Genomic DNA, 27923 nt, shown 5'->3' with positions numbered 1-27923 from the left:
ATCACTGAGATATGGTGAACAGATTTTGCACTGAAACCTGTCATTAACAGGACTACTCACAGTACATAATTCAATATTATATATGTCTTTGCAGGACTGGGTTTTAGGTTTCTAAAACATTTAGAAGTCACAGAAGGGCTTTTGAAGATTTTACTGCTTTTCTTACTCTGTGGGTTCCAAGCACCGTCTGTTACTGTGTCTTAAAAGTTAGGTTTCTGGTTCATTTCTGACATTATACTTTTATAATAATGTTTGATATGCTGTATTTGAAAGGATATTATTTTTGTCTGGTCTGCTATGTTCTGTCAAAACAACGTTTTGAGGTTTTAGAAGTAGAATTACGAAGTTATGAATGGCTGTCAATAAGGACATACTCAGCTGCCAGGTACTCTGAGGGTAATGGTGTAGGCTTTTCTTTATGTGTGTTCTAAGTATGTATTTTGGTTTTCTTAGAAGCTACAGTACTAAACTGAATTTTATGTGTGTATTGAAATAAAGTATCCTATCAGCTGTGAAAAAAAGATGCTAGTTAGCTTTATCTCATTGCTGAGGGTTCATCAAGTATGAGATCTAGGCCTGAGGAACTAAGTTGAATGTACTTTTTATTCTTTTTGTTTTTCAGAGGCCCAGAAGACACAATAAATGATTGTAAAATCCTTTTTGTAGAGGAAATGTACAAGATTGAAAAGCCAGGAGCCTATCCATTGACATTTGGGGATGGAGATTTCAAAAGTATGCTTTTTTAAAAATTATTTGAATAGAAGTACAAATTGATTTTTTTTTTTATTTTTTGGTTTTTTTTTAGATAGAAGGATCAGCATACAGAGCTAATAGTAATTGGTTTGTGTGTTCAGGAAAGTAATAACATAGAATCCCTTTTAGATTTCTCTACTAAAACTAGATTTACTGTAAGGTGGCTCTATTACTTGACATATTCAGAAACTGGTAACATCTTAGTACTATCAATCATGAGCAGGAATAGGGGGACAGCTGATAACATTCTAAATGAACTGTGCAGAATGAATTCAAAGTCTCATTTAAGTTCCTAGACAGGTATTCAGAACATCAAAACTGCTGTTGCAATTGACTTGTCATTTAAACTTTTAATAAATGAAGAAATGCCACAGATAGGATCAGTCTGTAATGGTGCACTTTAACCCTGTCATTATGTCAGAATTTAAAAAAAAAAAAAAAAAAGTAAGGAACTTCGCGTTAAAGCTACTTGTACTATGAAAAAAAAAAAAGTATAATTAATGTTTAGATTATTATTTGGCCCTGCATGACCTTCTAAAAAAATAACTAGACCTTCTCATCCTCCCCACAAGCACAGGAATGAGTTAGTGGCAGTTTAAAAAGTAATGTGATATTTTATCCTAAGTTTAAAAATATATTGAAGTTAGGAGTGATAAGTGTTTGTGATAGCAACACTGAGAGATTGGACTGCAGCTCTACTAATAGATACTAGATATTATATATTAGATTCCTGTCTCCAAGGCAGTTTTTCAGAATGTTTGTATGTGGCTCTCAGTGCACAAAAACTAGTCCGCTTACTGTTTATTTGCCATCATCTTAAAAAAACCCACTGTTTTCAGAGGAGCAAATACCATTTGCTTCAGTATTCTTAAAAGTAAGAATGTGATTTTCTGTAAATGAACTTCTCATAAATCATTTTTTGTTATTTGTGATTTACTATCCTCAGATTACTCAAAAAAAATAACCATCCATTCTGTTTATTTTTTTCTTGGATACATTAAAGGGTTTTTGCAACATCTTAAAACATGTCTTTATTTGAAAAAATTGTAATATGAGAAATTTTAAAGTCTACAGATACTGCTTTGCATTTAGATACTACTTACTTTCCAAATCTAATTGTTTATGAAACTTTTAAAAGAGCATATAAAATCCTTACAGTTCATTTAGTTCTTCCCTGCAGCTACTGTCTAGTGAATTAATTTTTAACATATGTGTGTGTGTTATGGAAGTTAATTATTACTATATTGCTGACTAGACAAAATTGTCTACAGTGGCACCATTTGATCTAACATGAGTATTTATTTATCATAGAATAATATTGTTTAGGTTGGAAAAGACACTTAAGATCATTGAGTACAATTGTAAACTGAGCACTGCCAAGTCTACCACTAAACCATGTCCTTAAGCGCTACATCTGCAGGGCTTTTAAATACCTCCAGGGCTGGTGACTCAACCAGGCTGCCTGTTCCCATGCTTGACAACTCTTTCCATGAAGCCGTTTTTACTAATATCCAGTCTAAACCACCAACATGAGGCCATTCCCTCTTCTCCTATCGCTTGTTACTTGGTTCAAGAGGCTCATCCCCAGCTCCCTGCACCCTCCTTTCAGGGAGCTGTAGAGGGCGATGAGGTCTTCCCTCAGCCTCCTCCAGACTAAACAGCCCCAGTTCCCTCAAGCCGCTCCTCGTACGACCTGTGCTCCAGACCCTGCACCAGCTCCGTTGCCCTCCTCTGGACACGCTCGAGTCATTCAATGTCCTTTTTGGAGTGAGGGGCCCAAAACTGAACACAGGAATCGAGGGGCGGCCTCACCATTTTGTACTTCCTACACTCCTTGCCACCTTTATTGTTCCAAGCTCTTTATTTTCACTTACAGTTCTTTCCCTTCTATTTTGACAGCTATTTCCTTATTTATAACTTCTTTGCTTAAACTGCTCACATAATGCCATTGGTGTAGAGATTTGCACCTCTGCATATGTTTTGTTTCATTCTTTTCCTGGTCCCATTTTTATTCATTTTAATACATTGTTTACAAACCTTCATAAATAAATGTAACGCAGAAATATACTCTTTAAAAATGTAACCCTGAAAATGTAATTGATCTGCAAATTTAATCTTATTTCTTGTTTTGGACTGTTCTTTTTCCTGAGGCCAGATTTCTCACCACACTGACCTTTTCATTTCTGCTCTGTTATTCTGATTTTTTGGTCAGCTGTCAGTTATGCAGAGTGCTGTATGCCATAAGCAGTATACCCTTTACCTCTGGACTGTACTTACATCCCTATTCCTACTTTGTATTTAAAATTCTAAAATATATATTCATATATCTATAAACACACACAGAGAGCTACCTTAGCTTATGTGCTATGAATAACTGAAGATTTTTGTTACAACAGCAGCAGATGAAAATCAAAGAATTCATTTACCTTAAATACTCTATGACATTGTTGTACGCACAGTCAGAAAATGCAGTGACTGTATTTTTGTCTATATTAAGTCCAGGTCCTTTCCAAAAGATAGAATGCCTACTTTGGAAATAACCTTCATCAGCTAAACAACGTACGCTACCTCTGTAGAAAATTTGTAATTTCTTGAGCACAGCCATACATTAATTAGGCTTTTGTATGTGTAAATTAGATTAAAATGTATATAACATGTCAATATATGTTTAACAGTTAAAAATAAGGTAGTTATTTTCAGATTATTTAATGGAAATCTAAATTTTGCTGCCCAGGAAAGAGTAGGGCTAAACTTATTAGAAAATTAGAAAACTAAGAATCAACATACTTGTAAATAAGTTTCAGATATTCTTATGCAAAACAGAATACCTAGATATCAGCATATAATACTTCCATCAGAATCCAAATCTGTGGTATGAACATGAGAACTTTCTGCAAAAGAAGAGAATATGAAATCATGTATGTAACTAAACTCTGCAGTGTTGGTAGGCGTGAACAGACCTGTCTTCATGTGACCAATAGTGCAGATATAATGAGGGCATTTGATTTATGGCATGGTTAAAGCAGAAATGTGAAAAAATTGAAGTCATGTAATGAAAATGACAGTTTGCTTGTATATTGAAAAAAGTTGAAAACTCCAGGTATTGTTTAATTGAACTAAAATATGTAGACCTTTTAACTCTTTTTCCTTTTTTTTTAAAAAAAGTATTATTACTAACTTTTGACCTAAGAAACCAAACCAGTAAATTGCATAGACCTAAACAACCTGTGGTGGTAAGAGATACAGAAAAATATGCTATTTCTTTTTGCCTGTTATTTATTGGATGAGGTAGACTAGTGAGTTTCTTTTAGGGATTGCTCAGTCATCACTTTTAAAATTTTTCAAAGGGGATATCAGTTACCTGGGATTTCTTCAGTCTGACTTGACTTGAATTGGTGTTGACATTTTGGACAGACCATGAGTTTTGCCTGGCTGTGTTGGAAAATCCACAGATTTCTTCATCAGCACTCTTATAATGTTTCCTTTATCTTCAGATGAATCCTGGGAGAGAAGTCTTAAACTGGAAGATTACTTCCATTTGGATAGTATTTGGATAGTATGCAAATAAGTCTTCTAGATTAGACTTTGGTAGAAGCAGTACACTGAGAGATTTTGGCTTTAAGTGTATCTGAACTTTGCCTTTAAGGCTTTGTAAATTAACCATTTTCTATACACATTTCCTCCTCCTCTTTTCCAGTCAGTACATCTCACTAGGCCTTCTATCTGCAGATGGTAATTTTCCCTCTTCAATGATTCTTCTGTTATGTTCTTCAGCTTTTATATTTATTTCTCTTAAAAAAAGAAATTCAAACTGCAGTGTTCTAGCACTTCTTATAGAATGGTTTGGGTTGGAAGGGACCTTTAAAAATCATCTAGTGCAGCCCCCTGCCATGAGCAGGGACACCTTTCACTAGCCCAGGTTGCTCAGAGCCCCGTCCAGCCTGGCCTTGAACACTGCCAGGGAGGGGGCAGCCACAGCTTCTCTGGGCAACCTGTGCCAGTGCCTCACCACCCCTGTCATAAAAAAATTCTTCCTTGTATCCAATCTAAATCTACCTTCTTTCAATTTAAAACTTTTGCTCCCTGTCCTGTCACTACATGCTCTGGTAAAAAGTGTTTCTCTTTCTTAAAAGCCCCCGTTAAGTATTGAAAGGACCCAATAGTGTCTCCCTGCAGCCTTCTCTTCTCCAGGCTGAACAAACCCAGCACTCTCAGCATTTCCTCACAGGAGAGGTGATAATTTTCATGGCCCTCCTGTGGACCTGTTCCAATAGGTCTACGTCCTTCTTATGTTGGGGGCCCCAGAGCTGAACACAGTACTCCAGGTGGGATCTCGTAAGAGCAGAGTAGAGGGAGAGAATTACCTCCCTCATCCTACTGACCACACGTCTTTTGATGCAGCCCAGGATACAATTGGCTTTATGGGCTGCAAGCACACATTGTCAGTTTATGTGCAGTTTTTCATCCACCAATACCCCCACATCTTTCTCTGCAGGGCTGCCCTCAGTGCCTTCATCCCCCAGCCCATACTGATACCGAGGATTGCCCTGTGCAGGACCTTGCACTTGGCCTTGTTGAACTTCATGAGGTTCACATGGGCCCACTTCTCAAGCCTGTGAAGGTCTCTCTGGATGCCATCTCTTCTCACTAGTGTATCAACTGCACCACTCAACTTTGTCATCCACAGACTTGTTGAGGTTGCCTTCAACTCCACTCTGTATGTCATTGATGAAGGTATTAAACAGTATTGGTCTCAGTGTGGACCCCTGAGGGACACAACTTGTTACAGATTTCCACTGGAAGCTTGCCCTTCAGTATTATTCTCTCATGATAGTCAGAGAAACCTGGGGTACTTCTCCATGTTTGGGGATTGATAAATTCTAGTCTCCCCTAAAAATGTATCTGAAAGACAACAGTCTTTTAGTATGGAAAAAATTCTGTATTTTCCTAAGGGTTTAATCTTTCATGGGAACAGGCAGTGCTTTCTTAAATATTATGATTTGTTGCTTGTACTCTTCTTTTTTTGTCTTAATTTTCTGTCTGCTTAACTAGCACCTGTGGAAGAATCTGATGCTCATGCTGCCTCTGAAGGGCTGTAGAGGTTTAGGGTTTGCTGGAGTTGCTTGTTTTAATTTCTGTAGTGGGGTTGCTCTTCAAATTCTTTATTAATGAACTTGCTTGTGACATGATGGACGTATTAAGGTTTTGTTCCGGAGAATGAAAGTGTTATTTTTTGTACAGCTACTGACTTTTGGATATTTTTGGCAAAGATTATGACAGGAGTAAGTTTGTCCTTATCACACTGTCCTAGGCCAATTGCCCTTTTGAGTAGACATTGTCAAACAGTTCAGAAGTTCCTTAGTTTGCCTCTGGACAAAAAAATAACCTATGGTTATTTTTTGCTTCCAGAATAGTACTCAAAAGAATATTTTCTGGCCCATTCTAAACTTCAAGAAAAATGTCCTCCTTATTAGTTCAGATGTCTAGATTCTTCAGCTTCCTACTTCCAACTCCAGATCTCAAACAGTCTTTCTAGTCTTCTTTGTCTTCTGATTCAAAGCCAGTTACTTCTTTCAAATAAAATACTGTTTCCAGAGAAATTTGGAAGTACTCTATTAATTATTGTATTAGACTATTTTAAGCACAAATTCACTTCTGTGGCATTTCTAGATGACTTTTGCACAGAACATATAAATTGATTTTTTTTTTTTTTTCTTCCTTTTAACGTTGGAATCCTTTGGGGTATGATCAAATTATCTTCTGAAGTCTTCTCTCATTTTTCTGGACCTTCTACTTGTTTCAAACATCTCTTTTTTAAGTATTAATTCTGGTGCAAGTATTCATTCTTCCCTCTCTTTCATACCTAGTTTAAGCTGCTAAATTATTTCTTCTTGTATAAAAGCATTTTGTCCCTGATTAAGGAATCAATGCCAGTGGTTTTGTTTCACAGTGGCATTCGTGGGTCCAAATTTCCAAGTGTGGAAACAAAGTTTGTGTTTACGTGTAAACTAAATTGCTGATGTGAAACTGTTGATTTGAGGTTGTCTGTGATGTCAGATTACTACTTCTTCTATCCAGCTGTAAATTTAATTTAAGAGGGAGAGAACTGTTCCAAATTGTAGTTTCATCTTAACTGTTACCAGTTAGCTAACTGGAGTTTCTTCATGGCTGTATTTAAGAAGACTCCAACTAGAGATTGTACAAGGCTCCATCTGTAGGGAGTGTATGCAGGTGGCATGTTGTGAACAAGAGGGGAGAAAAATAAGAGAAGCTGTTGATAAGTCACTTTCTTTACTGCTTTTTTTTTATGCAGCAGAAGAAATTCCACTAACCTGGATAATGAAATACCTCGTAACACAAAAGCATTTTTAAGAGGGCAGTGTTCATGTGCAGAAATAATTTTTTTCCTGTAGATACAGTAGTGCACTTTTGTAAGGTACGTGGCATTTGACTTATTCTTTGTTTTTGACAGGAAAAAGTGGCCCTGAATGCAAGCACTGTAGGGCTGATCCAGATAAGGAGTGCCGTTTTTGTTCGTGTTATTTGTGTGGTGGAAAACAGGATGCTCACATGCAACTCCTGTGTGATGAATGTAATATGGCTTATCATATATACTGTCTGAACCCTCCCTTAAGCAAGATACCAGAAGATGAAGACTGGTAAATATACAATGATGATTTACTTATCTATATTGCCATTCTATATATGAATCTTTTTTATTATTTGCACCTTGTGAGATACAATATTGAAGAATTTAAATTCTGCTCTCCTTTTCATCTGTCTACGTAATCGAAGCCTTATGTTTTCTGCTACAGTAATTCTTTTAATCATTCGGTGATTCTTTTAAATCATTCATAAAGGATTAGTAGTTAGCTTTAATGACCATTATGTAATTTCAAAACTGGTATGTTCATTTTATTCATTATGACCATTATGGTGTTTCAAAACTGGTATGTTCATGTTATTCATTATGATCATTATGATCTTTCTGTGACATCTGATCTGGTGGTGTTTATTAACAGTGGTTGTTCTCCACCCTTTTAATTTTGTTCAAGCTTACCTGCTTTAACAATGCTCATCCTTTATTTTCTTTCATCTTCTGTTCCTGTTGCTGCCCATGTGCCCTTCCTGTGTCTTCTTGTTTCCTCTATTCATTTCTCCTGCTGTGCGAGGACAACCACCTTGCTATTCTTCATTTCTACTGTCCCTGGTTCTGCCAGCAGGAAACTCAAGCTAACTGGCATTGTTAAATCAAGATAATTGTGTTTTTAAGGGAATCTGCATGGACCCATTGGCAGCCCATTAAGTTATCTTGGACTCTGTACTATTTTTGTCTTTATTAGCTATCTACAATTTACACTGTATTTATCACCTGCCTGTGACTTACATAAGATGCTAATCAGTAATAAATTAGTAATAATAAACTAATAAAGCTTTCTACTGCATAGACATTAATAAATGTCTAAAATATCTATGGATACATTTTATGGAATCTCTTTGGACCTTGGGATTAAATTTTATGTAAAAATCTGTGTGCTTTGGAAGTTTTAACATTCTCTGGAAATAAATGACTCAATCTGCTATACTATATTAGATGCCATAGTGGGTTTATTTATTGGTCAGTGCCTAATAGTCTGCATGTTTTCTGGGGCACTGTATTTTTTCTAAACTCCTGTGTTTATGCCAGTGTGTGATTTAATGATTGTGACCATTAACATTGATAAGTGTTTCTCAGTGTATATCTGGCCACAGGGATACTGTTGGTGGAAGCTGATTTTTTTCCCATGAAATTTCTGCACCAAGAAGAGTTGTATTCACTGTTTTTGGAGGAACCACTGGCTTGAAATACTACCTAATAATACTTCCACTACCTGCTAGAAATATGTATGGGTCATTTGAACTAAAAATAACATTTATTTGAATATTGTCTATGTGCCTTCCACTTCTTGCATATGGAGAATGATTACAGTGTTTATTCAGCAGTGTTTGTTGCACAGCATGTCAAGCTTAACTATCCCCAAGTTTTCTACTGTCAAGCAGACTGGTCTGTGCATGACATCTTCTTGCTTCCTACTACTTGTCAACATAAGTGAGTTAATGTCACATGTTGGAAACTGTCCTCAACACACAAGTGGTTTTTTACTGACTGCAGTCCATAAGGACTATTCCTACCTGATTGCACCTGACCTTTGGATATAGCAGCTGAGAAGTTATTTTTTTACTTCATTCAGAATATTTAATGAGACCATCTGGAAGTACACATCTGTTCAGTCCATCCATTCTTAAGCTGGCCCTTACTCTCAGAACCAGCTCTAATCTAGTACTCCATAACAGTAAAGTCCGTCTGTTTTCTACTACTAGTCACAGGAAAGTTTCTGATAAAATGCATATGCTTCAAGTCAGTCACCCCTTCCCACAAGACCCCCAAATCCTTTGTTCTACCATGAAACAATTTATTCTCTCTAGTTTCTTCTACACCCTCAAATATACAGGAAGTTTGATAGGCATGTCAGGGTACTGAAAGTGAAATCTCACCAGCCATCACTGTCTCTTCAGTTTAGCTGTGCTAAGATTATATTGGCCTGCTGGGTGCTTCAAATGCTTTTTCAGATTAGATATTAGTGTTCTGGTCTTCACTGGCACCCATTCTTTTTCAAAAGCTTCTTATGAGTTATTCTACTTCTATTTCAGAGGGCTACAGAGAAAGTTTGAAGAACAGAAATTTTTTCAAAGTGTAGCCATTACTGCTTGAATCTCCATACTCTCTTCCAATAATACCACTGCATAGGTCCCCAGGACTGTTTTCCTCCATACAGAAGATTCAGTGCTCTGTAGACAACCACGCAAGAATTAAATTGACTGACAACAGAGGCCCTCAGGTCATATGTTAAGTGCACTTTTAGACCCTTCCACTTACATTTCTGGCAAAAAATGTACAAATTTCCATGTAGTAGAAGTTTAATTCATATAATTAAAATGCCTTGGAAAATGGCTGTCAAGCTTTTAAAATTGTTTTTGTTTGCTGTGTAATGATATGGGTCTTAAGATTTATTTATGTAAGTAGATAGCTGCATCTGTGGATGAAGTCACTGGGTGGGAGAGTTACTATTATGGAGCTGGCTTGTGATTTGGGGATTCGTAGTGATGGCGGCCCTGTGCAGTCTTAATGCTTGGATGTATTTAGGAGTGCAGTTGCACTGGGCAAAGCAGTGCCTCCTACCAAAGAGGAGGTCTGTGTTCTCCCTTCTTGCAGACTAACAAAGAGTCATGGCTGTCTGGTCCTTAACTTATTGACAGATGTTGTTTGGTTTAGAAGTGGAAAAATTTCCATTTAGTATTTTTATAGTCTAAAATTTGGCAAACTCCCTGCAGGGGCTAAGTCTGCTATTTGGGAAAGGATGATAAATTTCTTTACAGAGATTAAGCCACTTTATATGTGAAACTGTATTTAATACTACATACAAAACTCAGTTTGAAAAATATTAAGGTAATATGGTTAGCCTATCAAGAAGCAGGAATGCCATAGTTAATTCACCTCATGAATTTATGTTTCTTCTTTTAATTTGTCATTGCAAACTTTTTTCTAAACTGTAATATCATTCGAAGTCTTAGTGTTAGACAATTTCAGCAGCATGTATTATTTTTAATTTCTTTTTATCTACATATCTTCATTGTCTTACTGGTTCAACATCTTTACTGACATAGTGAAACATAACAGCTGCACATGAGCCAGCAGTGTGCCCGGGTGGCCAAGAAAGCCAACAGCATCCTGGCTTGTATCAGAAATAGTGTGGCCAGCAGAAGTAGGGAGGTGACAGTCCCCCTGTGCTCTGCACTGGTGAGGCCACACATGGAGTGTTGTGTCCAGTTTGGGCACCTCAATACGAGAGAGATCTCGAGGTGCTGGAGCGAGTGCAGAGGAGGGCAACGAAGCTGGTGAAGGGCCTGGAGAACAAATCCTGTGAGGAGTGATTGAAGGAGCTGGGACTGTTCAGTTTGAGGAGGAGAAGGCTGAGGGGAGACCTCATCACTCTCTGCAACTACCTGAAAGGACATTGTAGAGAGGTTGGTGCTGGTCTCTTCTCACAGGTGATTAGTGACAGAACAAGAGGGAATGGCTTAAAACTGCAACAGGGGAGGTTCAGACTGGACATTAGAAAAAAAAAATTTCACAGAAAAAGTGGTCCGAGAGTGGAATAGGCTGCCCAGGGAGGTGGTGGAGTCACCATCCCTGGATGTGTTTAAGGGTCGTTTAGATGAGATGTTGGGGGATATGGTGTAGGGGAGAACTCTGTAGCGTCGGGCTGATGGTTGGGCTCAATGATCCCAAGGGTCTTTTCCAACCTGAATGATGCTGTGATTCTATGAAATCTGTTCCTGTGGACATTAATCATTAATTCTTCTATTCATATCCACATACAAAAGTTAATTAGTAAATCTAAAACAGTAGTAGTAGTTATATAGACTAGGTTATCAATGTTAGTTTAGATCAGGCTTCCTCTACTAGTGGCATGTGGGCCAAAGCCAGACCATGAGAGAAGAAACATGGAGATTTACCTTTGCATTGGCATTCCTGGAGTAGGATGAAAATGTTATTAGAAGCAGCAGCAGGACCGGTGTACTCCCTTTCTCTCTCTGTTTTAGTCACTGCATAATAGCATCTCCTACTTACCTACCAGGATGTCTTTGTGTTAGCTGGAATGAGTCTCAGCACTATATTCCAAGTGACTTCAGCTTTTTGGAGTGAGTGAGTGTGTGCATGCATTTGTGTGTGTATGCGTGTGTGTGTCTACACACATTACATGATATATTGGCTGTCTTTGACATTCAGCTGTATGCAGTGAAATGTATTGCACTAGAATGGAAAAATAAATATAGAGTGGGCAGGACGTAGGAACAAACCATGGGTAATGGTTAGCAGTGTACTCTAATCTCAGCTATCTTCTCTTTTACATGATCTAAATGAAAGGGGACAGAATGAAGACAGAATACAGGAAACATGGGGACCTCTCACATCTCATGTGAGAAAAAATGTTTTGCCTCTAGCACTCTACCTTCAAAGATATTGAAATGCCCTTTTTTAAAAGTTGACAGTATTTGTTCATGTTGTGTTCATTTTTTAAGCTGTAGACTTCAGATGCTTAAAACTGGTATATGTTTGCTAGCTTGAAATATTCAGTCAATATAAGCAAATTGACACTATTTTGGCTACAAGAAATGTATTGCCATTATTATGAAGTAATTGAGAATTTACTAAAACCTTTTTTTAGGTATTGTCCTTCCTGCAAAAATGATTCTAATGAAGTTGTAAAGGCTGGAGAAAAGCTTAAACAGAGTAAAAAGAAAGCAAAGATGCCATCTGCCAGTACTGAAAGCCAGAGAGACTGGGGCAAGGTAGAGTGTATTTTAGAAATAGCTGTTACTCTGATTGTTCATGTATGTGCTACATCTATAATTCTACTTACATATGCACTACACAAAATTCAGTACTGGGTTGCACAGACAATAATGTTTAATCCTGCCCACTATCTACTGGCAGTTAAAGCAATGGAAGAATTATTAAGGTGACTAGAGGTAAAATAAATAAAAAACCAACCCCTGATCCCTCCCCCAAACCCATATACACATATTACTTAATTAACATTCCTTTAAAAATTAACATATTTTGAAGTATGTGTTTGTTATAAAGATGAGATTTTTTGGTATCTGCATTGAATTTTCAAATAGTCTTGAATATTATAATACCAATTCATTTTGTCTGATGTATTTTTAGGGAATGGCCTGTGTTGGTCGCACTAAGGAATGCACTATTGTTCCTTCTAATCATTATGGACCTATACCTGGTGTTCCTGTTGGGACAACCTGGAAATTCAGAGTTCAGGTATGTTGTTTCAGTATTAGCTGTAGTTGAAGTAACTAAGATTAATAGTGAATGGGTTGTACACTAAAATAAATTTAGATTGACAATTGCCATTTTCGCCAGGACTAAATTAAACAAATACACTATGATTCTAATATTGGAAGTGATGCCAATAGGAGTGAAGGTTGAAGTACACTGATTTTACAGTACAGCTTAATAAGTTGTCATTAGGATAAAGAAATTTCACATGCTAAAATTCTAAGTGGGATACTTAGTCAATTTAGAGACTGTAGTTTCTTTATTTCGGATTTGCATAGTTTTTTATGACGCATGCACTCTTTTCCCTGGAAGGAAATTTTCTCAGTATTGCTTCTGGAGAGATATCTGAAGAGCGTCTTTGTCATGAATTACTTACCAGTGTCCACATTTGGGGTGAATCGCCTACCAGAAACCTAAATTTAGTTGATAAAACCTGGAAATGAAAGAAGGGAGGGAGAAATGAATGAAAGGATGTTTGATACAGGAGGAAAGAGGAGCACAATAGTGGGGTGTTTTTATTCAGCATACTCAAATGTTCTGGAAAAATTAGCAAATAGCTGATAAAGTTAGGTGAGAGTGCTCAGTTGTTGCAGAAAGTAAACATGGAATAGGGAACAGTTCTAACTATCTAATTTGTAATGGGATTTCAGCTACCTCTTGTTATTTAGGAAAGAGATCTTCTAATAGCTAATTTTGAAAATAAGTCATCTTAATACCCAATAGTGACCAATAAAATAAATCCAGTGTTAAATTATTGTAAAAGGAAGGGTCAGGAAAACACAATATATTGTTATGAGCATCAGTGAAGATGATTAAAGTAATGATAGAGATTTCATTGGGCTGGAAAGAGTTTTCATTCTGGAAGAACGTTGAAAACGTGGTCTAGTGTAGTTGTCTACAAAATTATATATGGTATGAAAAAAGTGACTAGGGACCTATAGATATAATTTCATAATGCAAAAAGGTGTCATCAAAACAAGGGCAGCTGCTCACTTCAAAATGAATAAAAGAATAAAAGTGGTACTAATCCATATGACAAGTAGTACTACTGTGAATTGTTTTCTCTCTAATACTGTTGTACCTAGTTTAGGAAGTCTGAGCCATAGACAGCTGGATGCTGAGAATTCATGCAAGGAAATACTGGTCCTTGTGTAGTTTTCATTCCATGCACAGCTCTTATCTCTTGGTGGAGACGGCATTTTTGGCTAGCTGGACCTTTGATCTGATGTATTGTACTATGAATGTACAAGATTACAGCAGAAATATGTAAACTTCCAGGGAAGCTGCCTAAAAGTGTACATTGGAAAAAGTTGTTCATGAGTGGAAGAGACAGAATGAGAAAACCAGGCAATATCAAGGTCTGAAGAAAGAAGGATCCTAATGGGTTTTCTGCTGAGAACCTTCATTCTATTAATAGTATTTTTGGCATCACATACTGAGAAAATACACAATTTAATATGTAGCCTCTCTTTTATTCATAAAGGATTTTGGGGTTTTCTGACTCTAATTTGGTAGTTTGAAACAATTATTAAATACATGCTTGTGGGAAAGTTGTTCCAGCAGACTCTGATGGTGTTGCCAGTTTATGGAACAGCTGCAGTTCCCAGGTGGTCTCGTTGCAGCTTAGTTGCACACACATTATGAGACAGTTATCCTGGTTGGAGAATTAGCTTATGATCCATACATTGTTGGAATGGCTTCTGTTTCCTTAGCCAGTGTCATAATATTCCCCTTCATTGGTCACATTTACAGTGTGTACCTTAATAGGATACCTGACATAATGATCTTTACATAGGTCACTGTGATCTTCCTTACTTAAAAACTGTAAAATATTACTAAATTGGCAGATCTCCATCTGTTTCGGATTGTTCTAAATGACTGAAAGTGGAGCATAGTAGTGAGTACAGTATTAAATGCTGCTTATGGAAAGAATTCTGGAGATTTTTCCCAAAGAAGAAAGTGTACTTTTACATATTCCAGTGTCACTACTCTTCTACATTGTCCTTGTATTTCTTGGGTGTCCTTACTTTTGGCTTTTCTTCCTTAAAAACAAGTTGAATTCTCACCTTTAAAGGCAGTCTTACATTAACTATTACACAGACACCCTGTACAGTATTTTTAAACAGAAAGGTGATTGTTAAAAGTGATTGTAGATGGCTGATTGTTTGAAAAAAGTGCTAGGAACTGGCTTTTTTCTGTTGCCAGGTGAGCGAAGCAGGTGTTCACAGACCACATGTAGGTGGAATCCATGGACGCAGTAATGATGGAGCTTATTCACTCGTATTAGCTGGAGGATTTGAAGATGAAGTGGTATGTCCTTTATGGAAGCAGCGGTTTTGCTGTTCTAACCTACCGAAGTTTGTAAGGATAAAGATAGATGAAGTTTGTCGTTCATCCTAAAATTAATACTTACACAAATATGACCATGACAAGAATAACTAATACTGATAACAAATTGAATAGGTTTTAGTGTTTTGGGGAGAAATATGTAAGGAAATCTTTCTTAAAGAATGCTTGTGCTAATACTTATACTCAAGCAAAATACGTCAATTACAGCTGGATTTTACAGTGTTTAGGGTAGTGAAATTTCGCTATACTTTCAGAATCTGAATTTTGTATCATTTAAAATCTGATAGTATAATTATATACAAATAATACGTTTTATGTTCTGCTTTGCTCATGATTTTTATTGCTGTCAAGACAGGTAGATGCTTCTTCCTTTGAGCTGCTTGTGTTTCTAAATGTGTGATACCTTTATTTTAATGAAGCAGGAATGAAAGGTACATGTTATTTGATTCTATGAAGTTCTGAAGGTTCTTGACTCCTACTGAAGTTTCAGAACTTCTTAGGAAAGTCTTGGTATCTTGTATTATGATCCCCAAAGGCACTGGAAAAAAAAAATCTGTTTGTTAACATTTAAGTAGAAAACCAAAAGCAATTATGATGCTAAACAAAACAGTAATTGCGTCAGACTTCCATCTCATGATGTTGACCATTTATGAATAGATTACTGTTTTCTTCAATTAAATAATGTTTACACAGGGTACATCCCTTCCTGCAGTTCTGCTGCATCAGGTGAAATTTTGAATCATGCATCAGGTGAAGGATAAAGCAGTAAGCAATCAATTTTTTTAAAGCATGCATAGCTGTTAAAAGAAAAAGACATTGGAGAAAGAAAGAAGCATCTGAAATAGCATCAGAACGTAATGCTTTCTTTGCCAACAGCACCAACTGGCTGCTGCTGCAGAGTATTTCTCTGAAGGAGTCTGTGTCTGTCTTTGAACAAGTTACATGTGGAGGAACTTGGTGTTGGGATACATTACTACATCCTTAGTCAACCCCAGCCCAAGCTCTAGGACCCTTAGCCAGTGGATCCTGAGAACACTTGCTCGGTAGTTGTACCTGCTATATTGAGATTCTGCAGACTTCTTTTTTTTTATTTGGTGGTGATACTGATGTCCCCTTATTTCTGCTGCTGTAATTATTCAATTCAAAATATTTAATAAACTTAATTGGATCATTTGCATGCCTTTTCCAGTTCACCTTAGTGATGTTGTGTTCATGTGTTTTTGTGGACACCTACATATTGTCAGTTTAGATGACATACATAATTTTGAAAAGGCATAGTTGAGAAATACTGCAGAAGATATCCAAAAAATTTGTATGAATGTCAGCTTTTCTCCAATTCTCTAAACTAAGAATCCAGGAGAGAGTTATTTTCTTCCCAGATGCATTTTTAGAATTAGTTTTTATTTGTTTCTTTTTAATAAATCAGATTTTATTTCCCAGTTTAACTGGCATTTTACCTATCTTTTGGAAAAGGTTGAAATTGAACTCCTATAAGAATATCCACAGAAAAATCAAATTTTATACTTATAAGCATCCGAAGTATACTATCTCATTCCACAAATGAAAATTCGAAATAAAAATTCAGATAAAATCCTCTGCTTACATCTAGTCACTTTACTGTACAAGAAAAGAGAGGTGACTTTCTTGAATTTTGGTGGTATGATGTAGGTATTTGTGTATAAGTTTTTTACAAAATTGAGAAATAAATATATTTGGAAGACTGATTTATTGTATGTTTATAAACTTTATGCACACTGCTGACTTGTGCCATCTTAATGCTTTCCATGTGGCTTTAAATTAACAGTTCACTATTGGAGTAAAATAATTACAAAATTATATTTCAGGAAATAGATTTGACTCTTTAGCTTTCAGATCATGATATTTTTATGCTGTGCCTTTGGGAACTTACAGTCCTGCAGACCCAGACTTGCCTGCAACTTTCCTCAAGTTGGGACGTTCTGGATGTATTGGAGTGCTCATTAATGATGATTTCTGTCAGTATAGAATCTGCCCTCAAGACAGAGGAGGGGTAGTCATTTTACAAAATGAGCACTGAGTGAAATTGAAGCATGTGAAGCTTAACCCCAACTCTTAATTACATGCATATAAAATGTTTGTACATTAATGTCTCTCTTGGAAGTGTTTAACCTTGAATTTCAGTGACAAGTTACATGCCTGACCCATTTAAAATACAGTATTACAGTTGTTAGCTTTAGAGTCTTGAACATGTTAATATTGCGGATCTGGTGTTGTTCTTAATAGTAACCGTAATGGGAACATTAGCTGAAAAAATTGGGAAGTCTTATAGGAATTAAAAATTTAAGAATTATATTTTATTATATAATTAATTATAATATATAATATAATTAAGAAATATATTTTAAAACTAGATATTGGACATTAACAGTGATTATGCAGTCACAGTGTTCATGATAAAAGTATTTTGACTTGTCTGTTCATCAAATCAAGTAGCTGAAGAAATATTACCTCTGTGTTGAAAAATTACCCTCCTATTTTTTGTTGGTTTTATGTATCAGGGTTAAAACTGCTGTTTATTTTCAAAAGTTTCAAGATTCAGCTTTCTACTGGGTTGAGGTAGTGTTGTAAAGATGGTAAATTGTGTGGTGTGCTTAGTTTAATCTGAACAAAGATTGTTTATTCTTTGAGTGCTTTTGCAAATAAGATCTATGGGAAAACTCTGAACTCAGATTCAGAATCTCTTGGATAATAATATCTGCTGTGATCATTCACATCCTCCTGTAAAAGATTCTGAGAGTATAAAAGAGAATAGCATCTCTAATACCTCAACAGTGACACCAGGCAAATATATTCATTGCTTAGGCTTGTTGGTATTTCATATCAAACCCACTCATTGCCTGGAGCATAGTATTCACAAACCACTTCATGAAATGGCTTGCTCTCCGTTTTAAGTGTTCTGTGTCTTTGGGTTAATCGGGGGGGGGGGGGGGGGGGGGGGGGGGGGGGGGGGGGGGAGTAGTCAGTTTCAAGGGGTTAGTACAACTGTTATTCCACTTGTTTGAAATAGTCCAGTTGCAAATAAACATTATTTAGCTCACTAGGTTTGCCCAAGCCATGTCATGAGGATATAGCATTTCAGAACCTCTGCTTAGTGTGCATTGTGCAGGGAAAGCGCTTGATCAGTTCCATTGACGCCAAAGGTGTAGTGCCAGTGCTCTAGTGAATTGCATACTTAAATGGCTTTAAATGCAAATTAGGTGGCAATGGGAGCCTCATCTCTGAGTCAGTGGTTTATATCCAAAGACAATTGTTATTAGCCGTTTACCTAGATATATGTGCATGACCTGTTGCTTTATTAACCAGTTTGCTGGGTTTACCTGGGTTGTCTGGATCCAGCATGAGCACTAGTACAAAAAAGATGTAGTGTCCTATATGAATTTTCTGAATTATCATGCCATGCTGACTATGTTACCAAGGGAACAGTTCCTTTCTGATTTTCCCACTCTGTTTTATAGTACTGAGAATCCAGCATAACAAGTCATTACAGCCATTACACTTCAAATCTCTCTATTGTGAGTCATGTGGATTGAGGATGTAGCTGAAAACCTGATGCTTGACACCATGAAACTTGAAACCATCATGTTTCCAAGGTCTAAGCACCCTACTGTATTGGGACCTGCTTGGAGCCCCAAAATAATGTGAAAAAAATTTAGTATCTCACTATACAATAGCTACCAAATATCTTCCTTTTCACTCAGATCTGTTATTTGTCCACTGTCATTACCTCCAGTACTAAGGACATACTCAACGTAATTTGTATGGTAGTAGTTTTAATATTTACTTCTTACCAGTGTTTCAGATTTGCAGTACAGATCCTATTCTGCAACAGTCTTGTCTCCATCTTTTCTGTTACTCCATATTGCTAGCTATCAGTCTATACAAAATGCTAATGAATACTAAAAAAACCCTTTCTTGCATTATTTTCTGAATTTCATTGTCTCCTCTGTACCTGCATTATATTCACTTTCACATTCTGAAAAGCCTTAGTTACACAGATGCTTTTTGTCACTCCTTACTGCTTGTATTACATCTGTCAAAATAGTCTTATCTGCGTATTTGTCAGCTTCTTTCATAGTGGAGTGTATAATCTGTGTCTATGCCACTCCTATCTGTGCTTTTCCAAAGTTCATTTGCAGGACTTTCTAAAAGCATTGAGGAATCCATTTGACACAATGATAAAACAGATTAAAAAGTAGAAATTAATGTTGCCAATGCTTAGCAAAAAAACACTGAACTCTTTTTTACATTTCATGCTTTTCAAGAAACATTCTGTCTGGAGTAGTGCCTTAGACCAAAGACATAGGCCTTGATTTCTTTCTGTGAATGGCTAATATACTGCAATACTTTCTTTCTGAAATTCATACGTTTTCAAGGGTCATTAGTCATATTATTGCAATATATGGAGTATCATCAATCTTCATAAAATTCTCAAGGACCAGTGTAATTATACTAACCTTTGTTGTGTCGAATCATGAGTTTCTTGCTGGACTTTTTCACAAGGACGCGTACAAAAATTAATTCACGTGATATTAAGAATTTATTTAAATATAGCAAAAATAAAAGAAGGATGAAAGTAACAAATGCTGATTATTTGTATAGAAATAAATAAATGTCAAATAGTAAAAGCATGTCTTTTAGACAGTCAAGATTTTCCTTGCCTTGCTTTAGCTAGGATTATAGTAGGCTTATTAAATGACTTAAAACAGATTGAAGGATTTTTTTTCCCTCAGAAAAACAATCAATCAGTGATCTCCAACAGATAGCCAAAAATAATTGTATTTTAAAATGCTGTCTCAGAAAACTGTTGTATGTCCTAAGTAATCTCTCACTACAGAAAAGTGTGTTTGACCTGAAAAGGCTTTCTGTGTGTTGCATCTTTGATAAACCTGGTTTGAAGTTGGAGACCATTTTGAATGGAGCAGAAGATAATGAATACAGATTAGGTAGCCTGAATTGTTTCCATATTAATGTTTAGTTTAAAGGTCTGACAATACACTATTTTGGCACTGGACATGGAAAGGAATAAGAAAAAACATCAGAAAGTGGTGCACATACAGTAGTTGGCTAGTACTTTCATTTGGGAGTTATTTTTCAATATGTTGACCAGTTAGCCACCTTCTGCTGTTTCCTGCTTTGAAGCTGTCTTACTTATTGTTTAAACATCCAGATTGACTAACACTAAAATGGTTAAATGTTTACACTGTGGTGAAATATGCCATGGTACTGATAGGTTCTTGCTGTCAAGGGCAATTGTGGGGAAGACTCGGTAATACTGATTATGATATATTCAAACTCTGCATTTAATGCAAGGGTTTTTTTATTGATTTATAAGTGAAATATGTAATTTAACCCTTCCTTTTTAATCGATAACTTCTACTGCAGTGCTAAACCATGAAATTATCAAAAATAAATCAGACAATTGAGCAGATAGACCAATTCTATCAACACTTATATGCATTCAGGTTTGTGAGACTTCAGTGGAGATGAATGGTGACATGATTTGGTTTCACGTATCCCTGCTACTAGGGAAAGAAAATCCTTTCAAATGTAGTTATCTGATAGAATTTGTCTTGGATTTAATAACTTAATTTAAAAAGGCTTAGTGATTTTTTTGTTTTGCTTTGTCATATTAATCAAAACCTTAGCCTTTATTCATCACATTTTACTAAGGTGAAACTGATGAATTGAGGGGTGGATGAACTCATGAAATTTGGGGGTTCTTGTATCAAAAAAGCCACTAAGACATTTTGTTTTGTTCAGACTGAAGGTTGAAGCTCATCTAGATAATCTGTTTGTGTTCATAATAGCGCATTTTACTAAGTGATAAATGCAATTTTTGTGTGTATGTTGGGACCAGACTTTGAAATCTGAGCATAATACCAGAGGTATTAATGGAAAGAGAAAATAATTGAGAGCTATCTTGAGATAGCTGATATTCCAGTAACTTGAAGTAGCTAATGCCCCTGTCAGCTGTTGCATAAAAGCAATCCATAGAAATAATGTGGTTGAACATTCAGGTGGAATTAAAAAATTTTCATTCTCCATTATCTCTTTGTTAGACTTACAACAGATTGTGTAACAACACTGAAATAGTGGAGTATGATTTAGTACTACTGACCATCTGCTTATTTTATATGTCTGAGGCTGATCTTCCACTCAGATGCCTCATATGAGATAATGGGTCAATGCTGCTGTGGCTGAAGTTCATTTGCTCTATAACATGATCAAACTTTACAAACAGGACAGTTAAGAAATAACCTTATGGAGACAACATAAGAAAATGAGACATACAGAAGGCATTAAGAGAAGACAGAATAACAAAAGTCTTACTAGCTGTTGAAAGAAAGTTTTGGTGCAAGGAAGTTGAATTAAGCTGTGGAGAGCAGAAGAGAAATGGCAGAATTACATATTTTAAGGTAAGAAAAATGGGGAAAAAGTAGGAAGAAGGAAGAGAAGAGAAAAGAAAAGAAAAGACTTTTAATATTTTTTTTAACAGTTATTTTGTTTCTTAAAGAAGAAAATACAGACATCAATAATTCCTTTTGCCAAATGTTTTCTTTAACTGTTGAATGCAGAATTTACAGCAGTTTCAGTAGCTTGAACTTGGCTTTCTAATCCTCTTGAGAGAAAAATAGCTTCCACCTTTACCTGTCACATATAGGCTATCAGCTGAACATTGTTATGAGTGGTTGGAAGATTCTGCACTGCCTATATATAGACTCAGAACTCAAAGCTATTGAGAAATTGTTTTAGTGAGTCATTACTCAACAAAAGATCCCAAATAGTAATCCGTGTGAATATTCCTGGCATACTCTACTTTCAAAGTAAAATACCGTAACCACAATGGAAGTAGGTTCTGTAGGTCTCTCTTTAGGTTTCCAGATTACCAGTATCCCTGTTTCACTTCTACTTGGCATGGGCTGTATTCATATACACATTTATTCCACTCGAAGGACTCTGTCTGTGCATCACTTACTCTTGATATTGTAGAATTTATTTCTCTACAAGCACTTACGTATTTTCCTGAGCTTTCTTGCTCTCCTTGTTTAGGAGTTGGTCTCTGTGATGGCTTGACTCTGGCTAAATGCCCGGTATCCACTAAGTCGCTCTATCACTTCCCCCCCTTTTCCCCTTGTTTCTCAACAGGGCAAAGAGGAGAAAGAAAATAAGATAAACCAACCCTTGTGGGTAAAACAAAAGCAGTTTTAATATAAGCAAAACGAAACAAAGGTCCGTGCACGGAAGCAAAAGAAAACAGATTTATTCTCTACTTCCCATGGACAGGCGATGTGGGGCCTTCTCAGGAAGCAGGGCTCCAATACGCGTAGTGGTTGCCTGGGAGGACCAAGGGTGACCCCACCCCCTTCCTCCTTTCTCCCAGCTTTATACTCAAGCAGTTGTCATATGGCCTGGAATATCCCTTTGGTCGGTTTGGGTCAGCTGTCCTGGCTGTGTCCCGTCCCAAGATCCTGCCATCCCATCCCACTGGGGCAGGGGGGAATGTCGGGAAGAGCCTTGGTGCTGTGTAAGCACTGCTCAGCAGCAGCCACAACACCAGGGTGCTATCAACACCCTGCCAGCTCCAACATAAAACACAGCACCGTGAGGGCTGCTACAGGGGAAAACCAATTCCGGCTCAGCCGGACCCAGTACAGTCTCATATCAGAGGTTCAGATGTCCCCCCCATTTCTCTTCATCTAGTCCAGATCAGTGCCATCTATGCAAGAACTCTGTCATTTTCTTCCAATTCTAGGAACTGTATGCCTTTGTTTCCTGAAATCTCCTTTAAAAAAAAAATAATTATCTGATGTGAAATAAGTGAGTGTAGTTTTGGGAAATAAAGCAAGAATGAGCCTTCCTTAGGCTAAGGGGTGTTAAAAGATGCCATTTTATTTGACCTGTAACAACTCATTTTATTTGACCTGTAACAACTATGCTCCATAATTATTTCATTTCTCCTGCTTTTTACTTCCTCTGGATTTCCAGTTTCCCTCAAATTCATATAGTTTTGACCATTTATTTATGCATAGAACTTGGATAATTAAAGAGAAATAAACGTAACCTATCAGGTGTGGAATTTGTTCAAGAGGTGAGCATGCCTGCATAGGCCTTATATTCATGCTGTCTCTTCAAGCATAATGTCTTCTGGTTGCCTGAGGTTAAAGAGTATTATGCAGAGAACCATGCAATCTTTCTCTGAAGACATTGGGATTTTGATATTTCTAGACCTTTTACATTTAACCTATTTTCCATAGCAGTGTGTTCCAGTAGGTAATTATGAATACTGTTGCATTTATCTCTTCTTACTTGAGATTTTTTGTCTTAAGTCTATAGCAACTTGTCCTTGATTTGTGTTTGTCTATTATGCCAGAAAAAGTCTATTCAGTACTTTCTTCATATGAAGATTGTTCTACCCAGTTGTTGATAAACAAAACTGTCAAGAATCTGTCTCAAAGAGTTTTCTCCATTTTGCTTGCATATGTAGTATTTATGTCTTTGCTATATATATATATGTATTTTTTAATCTTAAATTATTTCAGTTTTTGTCTCAACTTTATATTCTAAAAGGAGGGAAGAACCATCTTCCAGTTTCAGTTTATTTCTGCTTGTACATCAAAAAACCACTCTTTAGCCCACTCTGCCACACCATGAACATGTGTTCAGTTTCTTCTTTGTTATGAAACCCAAATCATTCTGGATTCATGACTTTACAAGATACATCCCTTCTGGTTGTCTGAACTTGGCACAAGCTTCTTGTTAAGTATTAAAATGCATTTTGTTTGAATGGGCCTGATTCATCAAGCAAATTCAAGCCTATTCATGTTATTATAATCATCTTTGTGATCTGTGCATTTTGTTTGACAATCACTGAAAAATTAAGCAGCCCAATTCTGTGATACCTTATTTTATACCATTTATTTTTACATCCTTTCTTAGTAAATAGTTCTTTTGTCAGTCTTTCGAAGTTTTTTCATGTATTGTCCTCATACAACATTGTTCTATTTCTATTATTTTTTTAGAGATTCACTGGGTAGAGTAAGCAGACTGTTTTAAGAAAGGATATACTAGAGTTTATACATGTCTTTGTTAGGTTTTGAGTATTTTTTTTAACTTCATAGCAGTTGCTTGTTATTATGTCTAGATAAATTTTGAACAAGGAATAGTTTAATACTGCAGCTGAATTTCTGTTGGGTTTTCCCTACACAGAATAAAATAATTTCTGTAATTAATCTATGGCCTTGTTCAACTAGCATTTCTCTTTCTAACTTTCTCTTTTTCTGCTGTTGTCAGTCATGAAATATCTGTAACAGTCTTGCACTGGATCCTTATTAATGTCAGACTTTTAATAGTGGTAAGAAATTGACTGAATTTTACTACTGCGTACAAGTATGTTCAGATTTTTGCTATAAAAATTCATATAAACATTGTTTTCCTATTAAGTTTTGATCTGCTGTTGCTTCATGCTTTGTACAAAATTTGCATCTCTGAAGAGATACCTTAATAAATACATTTACAGAATATATATATTCCTAGAAATACTTGAATTTGCCAGGAGAAATTAATTTCTGTGACATATTTACTAAAAAGAATAGTAATACTGGCTTTACTTATGTGTATGTAGGTTTGAACTGTTTTTACAGTTCATGGTAAAATGTTTTGTCAACCTTCCTTCACTTTAAAGAAAATTCTATGTAGGAAACGTGCTACAGAATTGTATCAGCTTACAAAATGCAAATCTAAATGAGTTTAAACTCTTTTTAGTTCAGAAGAGCTGGGATTATTATTGCATTATAGCACCTGTCTTATATATAAAGCAGAGCTGTTTGTACTTATTAGTACTTAACCCCTTGCACAAGTTGAAGTGATCCCTCAAAGATATTTTACACATATGATATTCTTGTAAACTAAATGAAAGCTCTAGAGCAAGTAACTACTTGCTAGAATGTGTTCCCTTCCTTATTTTTTTTTCCCCAAACCAGCTTTTTAAAAGATGCAAATGTCCATTTTTTTAAGGCAGGCATTTTTTTAATAAGAATATTTCTGGTACATATGTTACATCCAGACCAGTAGCTCTGTCCTGCCACAATATTGTAGAAGGACAGTGACACTGAAATCGAAACCAAATCTTTTCATGTGTTGGATTATAGCTTTTCTCTGTCTAATGAGTAAATAGACAAATGAAGTAGTTTTTTTCTTCAAGTTTTTTCAAAATTGAGTTGCTTTACTTTGGAGTGTTAAAATGAAGGATAATCTTCCTGCACAGGATCGAGGAGATGAATTCACTTACACTGGGAGTGGAGGTAGAGATCTTTCTGGCAATAAAAGAATTGGAGAACATTCATTTGATCAGACATTAACACACATGAATAGGTAAGTTTTGGAGATAAAATGAAAAAATATTCCAAGACAAAGAGCTGAGTTGTAATGCTTTAATTTGTAAGTAGCATTTTGCTATATTGATTCACTGCTGTACATGCTGGTTTTGTAAATAATGGTGCCTCTTGCTACTAAGAAGAATTTTATCAAGCATTATGTTTTGTTGGTTTAAAGGAGCATGCACTTCAGTTATACATTGCTGTATTGCTGGTGCAGCTAGTAGTTATGTCTCTGGTTGAAATTGTCCTACCATTTCTTTCAAATGATTCTGTTTTAAATTGAAAAGCTTGTCAGAACTCTTGGGTGGAAGTTTTCTATTCTGGGTGTTTCTTTTAAGTTTCTTCCTCAATGGTTAAATCAATTATGAAGTTTAAGTAGGAAGAAAGCATGTTCATTTTCCCACGTTAAAAGAAATCTTTCCTATTTTGCTAGTGCTTTCTTCCATCATAGTTTTCTATGAAAAGCAAGGAATTAGGGTGTTGCTTTATCAAAAAAAAGGTGCTTGAAAAGGAACACATATTTCCAAAAGATTAATTAGGCATATGCTTAAAGTGTTGTCATGCCCTCTAAAAGCCTGCCTGAACAAAGAGTTCTCCATCATTTTCTAAGAACATAATCTCTTACGCAACTGACCACTCAACACCTGTGGGGTGCTGATATTGACTGAGACCTTTTCTTTGCCAGGTCTACTTTTAGATATGATCATCTGCTGTCAAGCAGAGCAGAGTGGGATTCTTGCAACCTTTTTGGTGGTAGTCAAGAGGACAGAAAGGAAAAGCCTGACTTGGCTGCTGAAAAAGGGAGAGAGGGAGGGAGGGAATGAGAGAGGGGACGTGATGGGAACAGGAGGAAAGGAAGATGGAAGTAGGTTTAAACAATATGTTTACAAGCATATTTAGGGAATAGAGCAAACTTGCTTTGGGAAGGAGAATTAAAAGCTGGACTCTTTAGTCTCAGCTTTTCTCTGCTCTTAGCAAATGAGAAATTCACTGGCAAAGCTTGCCTTGTAACTTTGCAGGTGCTAGTGCACAGGGAGTGTAAGAAGGTGCTGCTCTTGGTTACTTATTCTGATACAAATTTTCAAGCACTTTGATACTGAAGATGATGATGATTCCATGTAGTTGAATCAGTATTGGTTTTGCTTGTCCAAACATTTTTCCTTTTTAAAGCTTTTTTAATATAAGAAACATTTTTAAAGTCAGCATTGTATTAAGCCTGTCTTCTACAGTTCTGTACAATGTTTGTTTTATATACTCATACCATGGCTGTTCACAAACAAGATCACAGATCTTCCATTTGAGATCTGTGGTTTGGTTTAAGTCTGATTCTAAAGTGTTTTCAATCCCTGGTCAAATCAGGCTGTGATAGTAGAAATACTGTTCATTAGGATGGCTTGGTCTGGTAGATATTCATACTGTCTTGCTCCAGGTTTCTAGAAGAGGATCTTCATGTACTTAGTGGATAAAGAAGTTTGCTTGTCCTTGAGTTAGCTATTATTATTTAACTCCTATTCTGAGATAATTTATGTATTATGTGAGAGATTTCAGTTACTTAGGGCTTTTTGAATGGTTACTATGTACTTTTTTCTCTATAGTGTTTTTCATTATATTCACTACTTTTGTAATGGAGAATAGTGATAAGGAAAGTTTGCCTTTTGTTATAATTTTCTTTTAATTCCCTCAATGCTGTTTAGGAAGGGGTTATTTTTTAAAATTAAGAACATTAAATCTAAAAGGATTGGTTTGGTTTATTTAGTTGTATCAGCTGTGTTTTCATCTCGAACCTTGACTATAAAATATTCTGTGTTCCCATTTTTTTTCTTACCATACATGGTAGCATGGATCTCATTGCTTCCATCAGTTCTGCAGTTGTTCAAGAATATGTTGAAAAGTCTGTGCTGCTTGATAACACATAATTAGGCAAGGGAAATAGATATGACTTAATTACATTAATTCTCAAAAACCTGTTGTGTGAAGCAAACTAGTTTATGAAGATTCTAAATCTCTTTCTAGGGCATTGGCTCTTAACTGTGATGCCCCACTGGATGACAAAAATGGAGCAGAATCTAAGAATTGGAGAGCTGGTAAGCCAGTCAGAGTAGTGCGCAGTTCAAAAGGACGACGAATCAGCAAGTATGCCCCAGAGGAAGGCAACAGATACGATGGCATTTACAAGGTATTCTGATTTCTACTGAGTGCAACATAATGTTTTTCTTCAGCTGTTTTAAAAAGTCTCAAAGGTCTTACATTGCAAATTCTTCATTATTACTTAAAAGAAATATTTTTTTTCTCCATGATAGCTTGTTAGCCTTAGCTTATTTTGCAAAGAACTGAAATGAAATTATTCTGAGCAGTGATAATAGAACATAATCCATAATTGGATATATAAGGTTGAATATGTAAGCTACTTTGTATGTGCTTAATGAGTCATATCCCTGGAAATCAAATTATTTCCTCGCTACTTCCAATTATATGCTAAATTTTTGTGTGTTTAATGATGTCTCAGC

At 36.1% G+C, this 27923-nt stretch overlaps 1 protein-coding gene across 3 annotated transcripts in view; it reads left to right on the top strand.

Annotated features, from left to right (window-relative positions):
• The window catches only part of UHRF2 (ubiquitin like with PHD and ring finger domains 2), a 91214-nt gene that overhangs the window by 56391 nt on the left and 6900 nt on the right, over nt 1-27923 (top strand). For all 3 annotated transcript variants that reach the window (XM_074931562.1, XM_074931561.1, XM_074931560.1), the window contains exons 5-11: nt 623-732; nt 7226-7412; nt 12024-12147; nt 12527-12634; nt 14858-14962; nt 25305-25411; nt 27430-27592. In XM_074931562.1, the coding sequence (XP_074787663.1) occupies nt 623-732; nt 7226-7412; nt 12024-12147; nt 12527-12634; nt 14858-14962; nt 25305-25411; nt 27430-27592 (904 nt within the window). The remainder of the gene's footprint in view (nt 1-622; nt 733-7225; nt 7413-12023; nt 12148-12526; nt 12635-14857; nt 14963-25304; nt 25412-27429; nt 27593-27923) is intronic.

The sequence above is a fragment of the Athene noctua genome, chromosome Z (assembly GCF_965140245.1).
Source record: "Athene noctua chromosome Z, bAthNoc1.hap1.1, whole genome shotgun sequence".
Lineage (NCBI taxonomy): Eukaryota > Metazoa > Chordata > Aves > Strigiformes > Strigidae > Athene > Athene noctua.
Note: the sequence above shows the minus strand (reverse complement) of the source record. Positions and strands in the feature narration are given on the sequence as shown.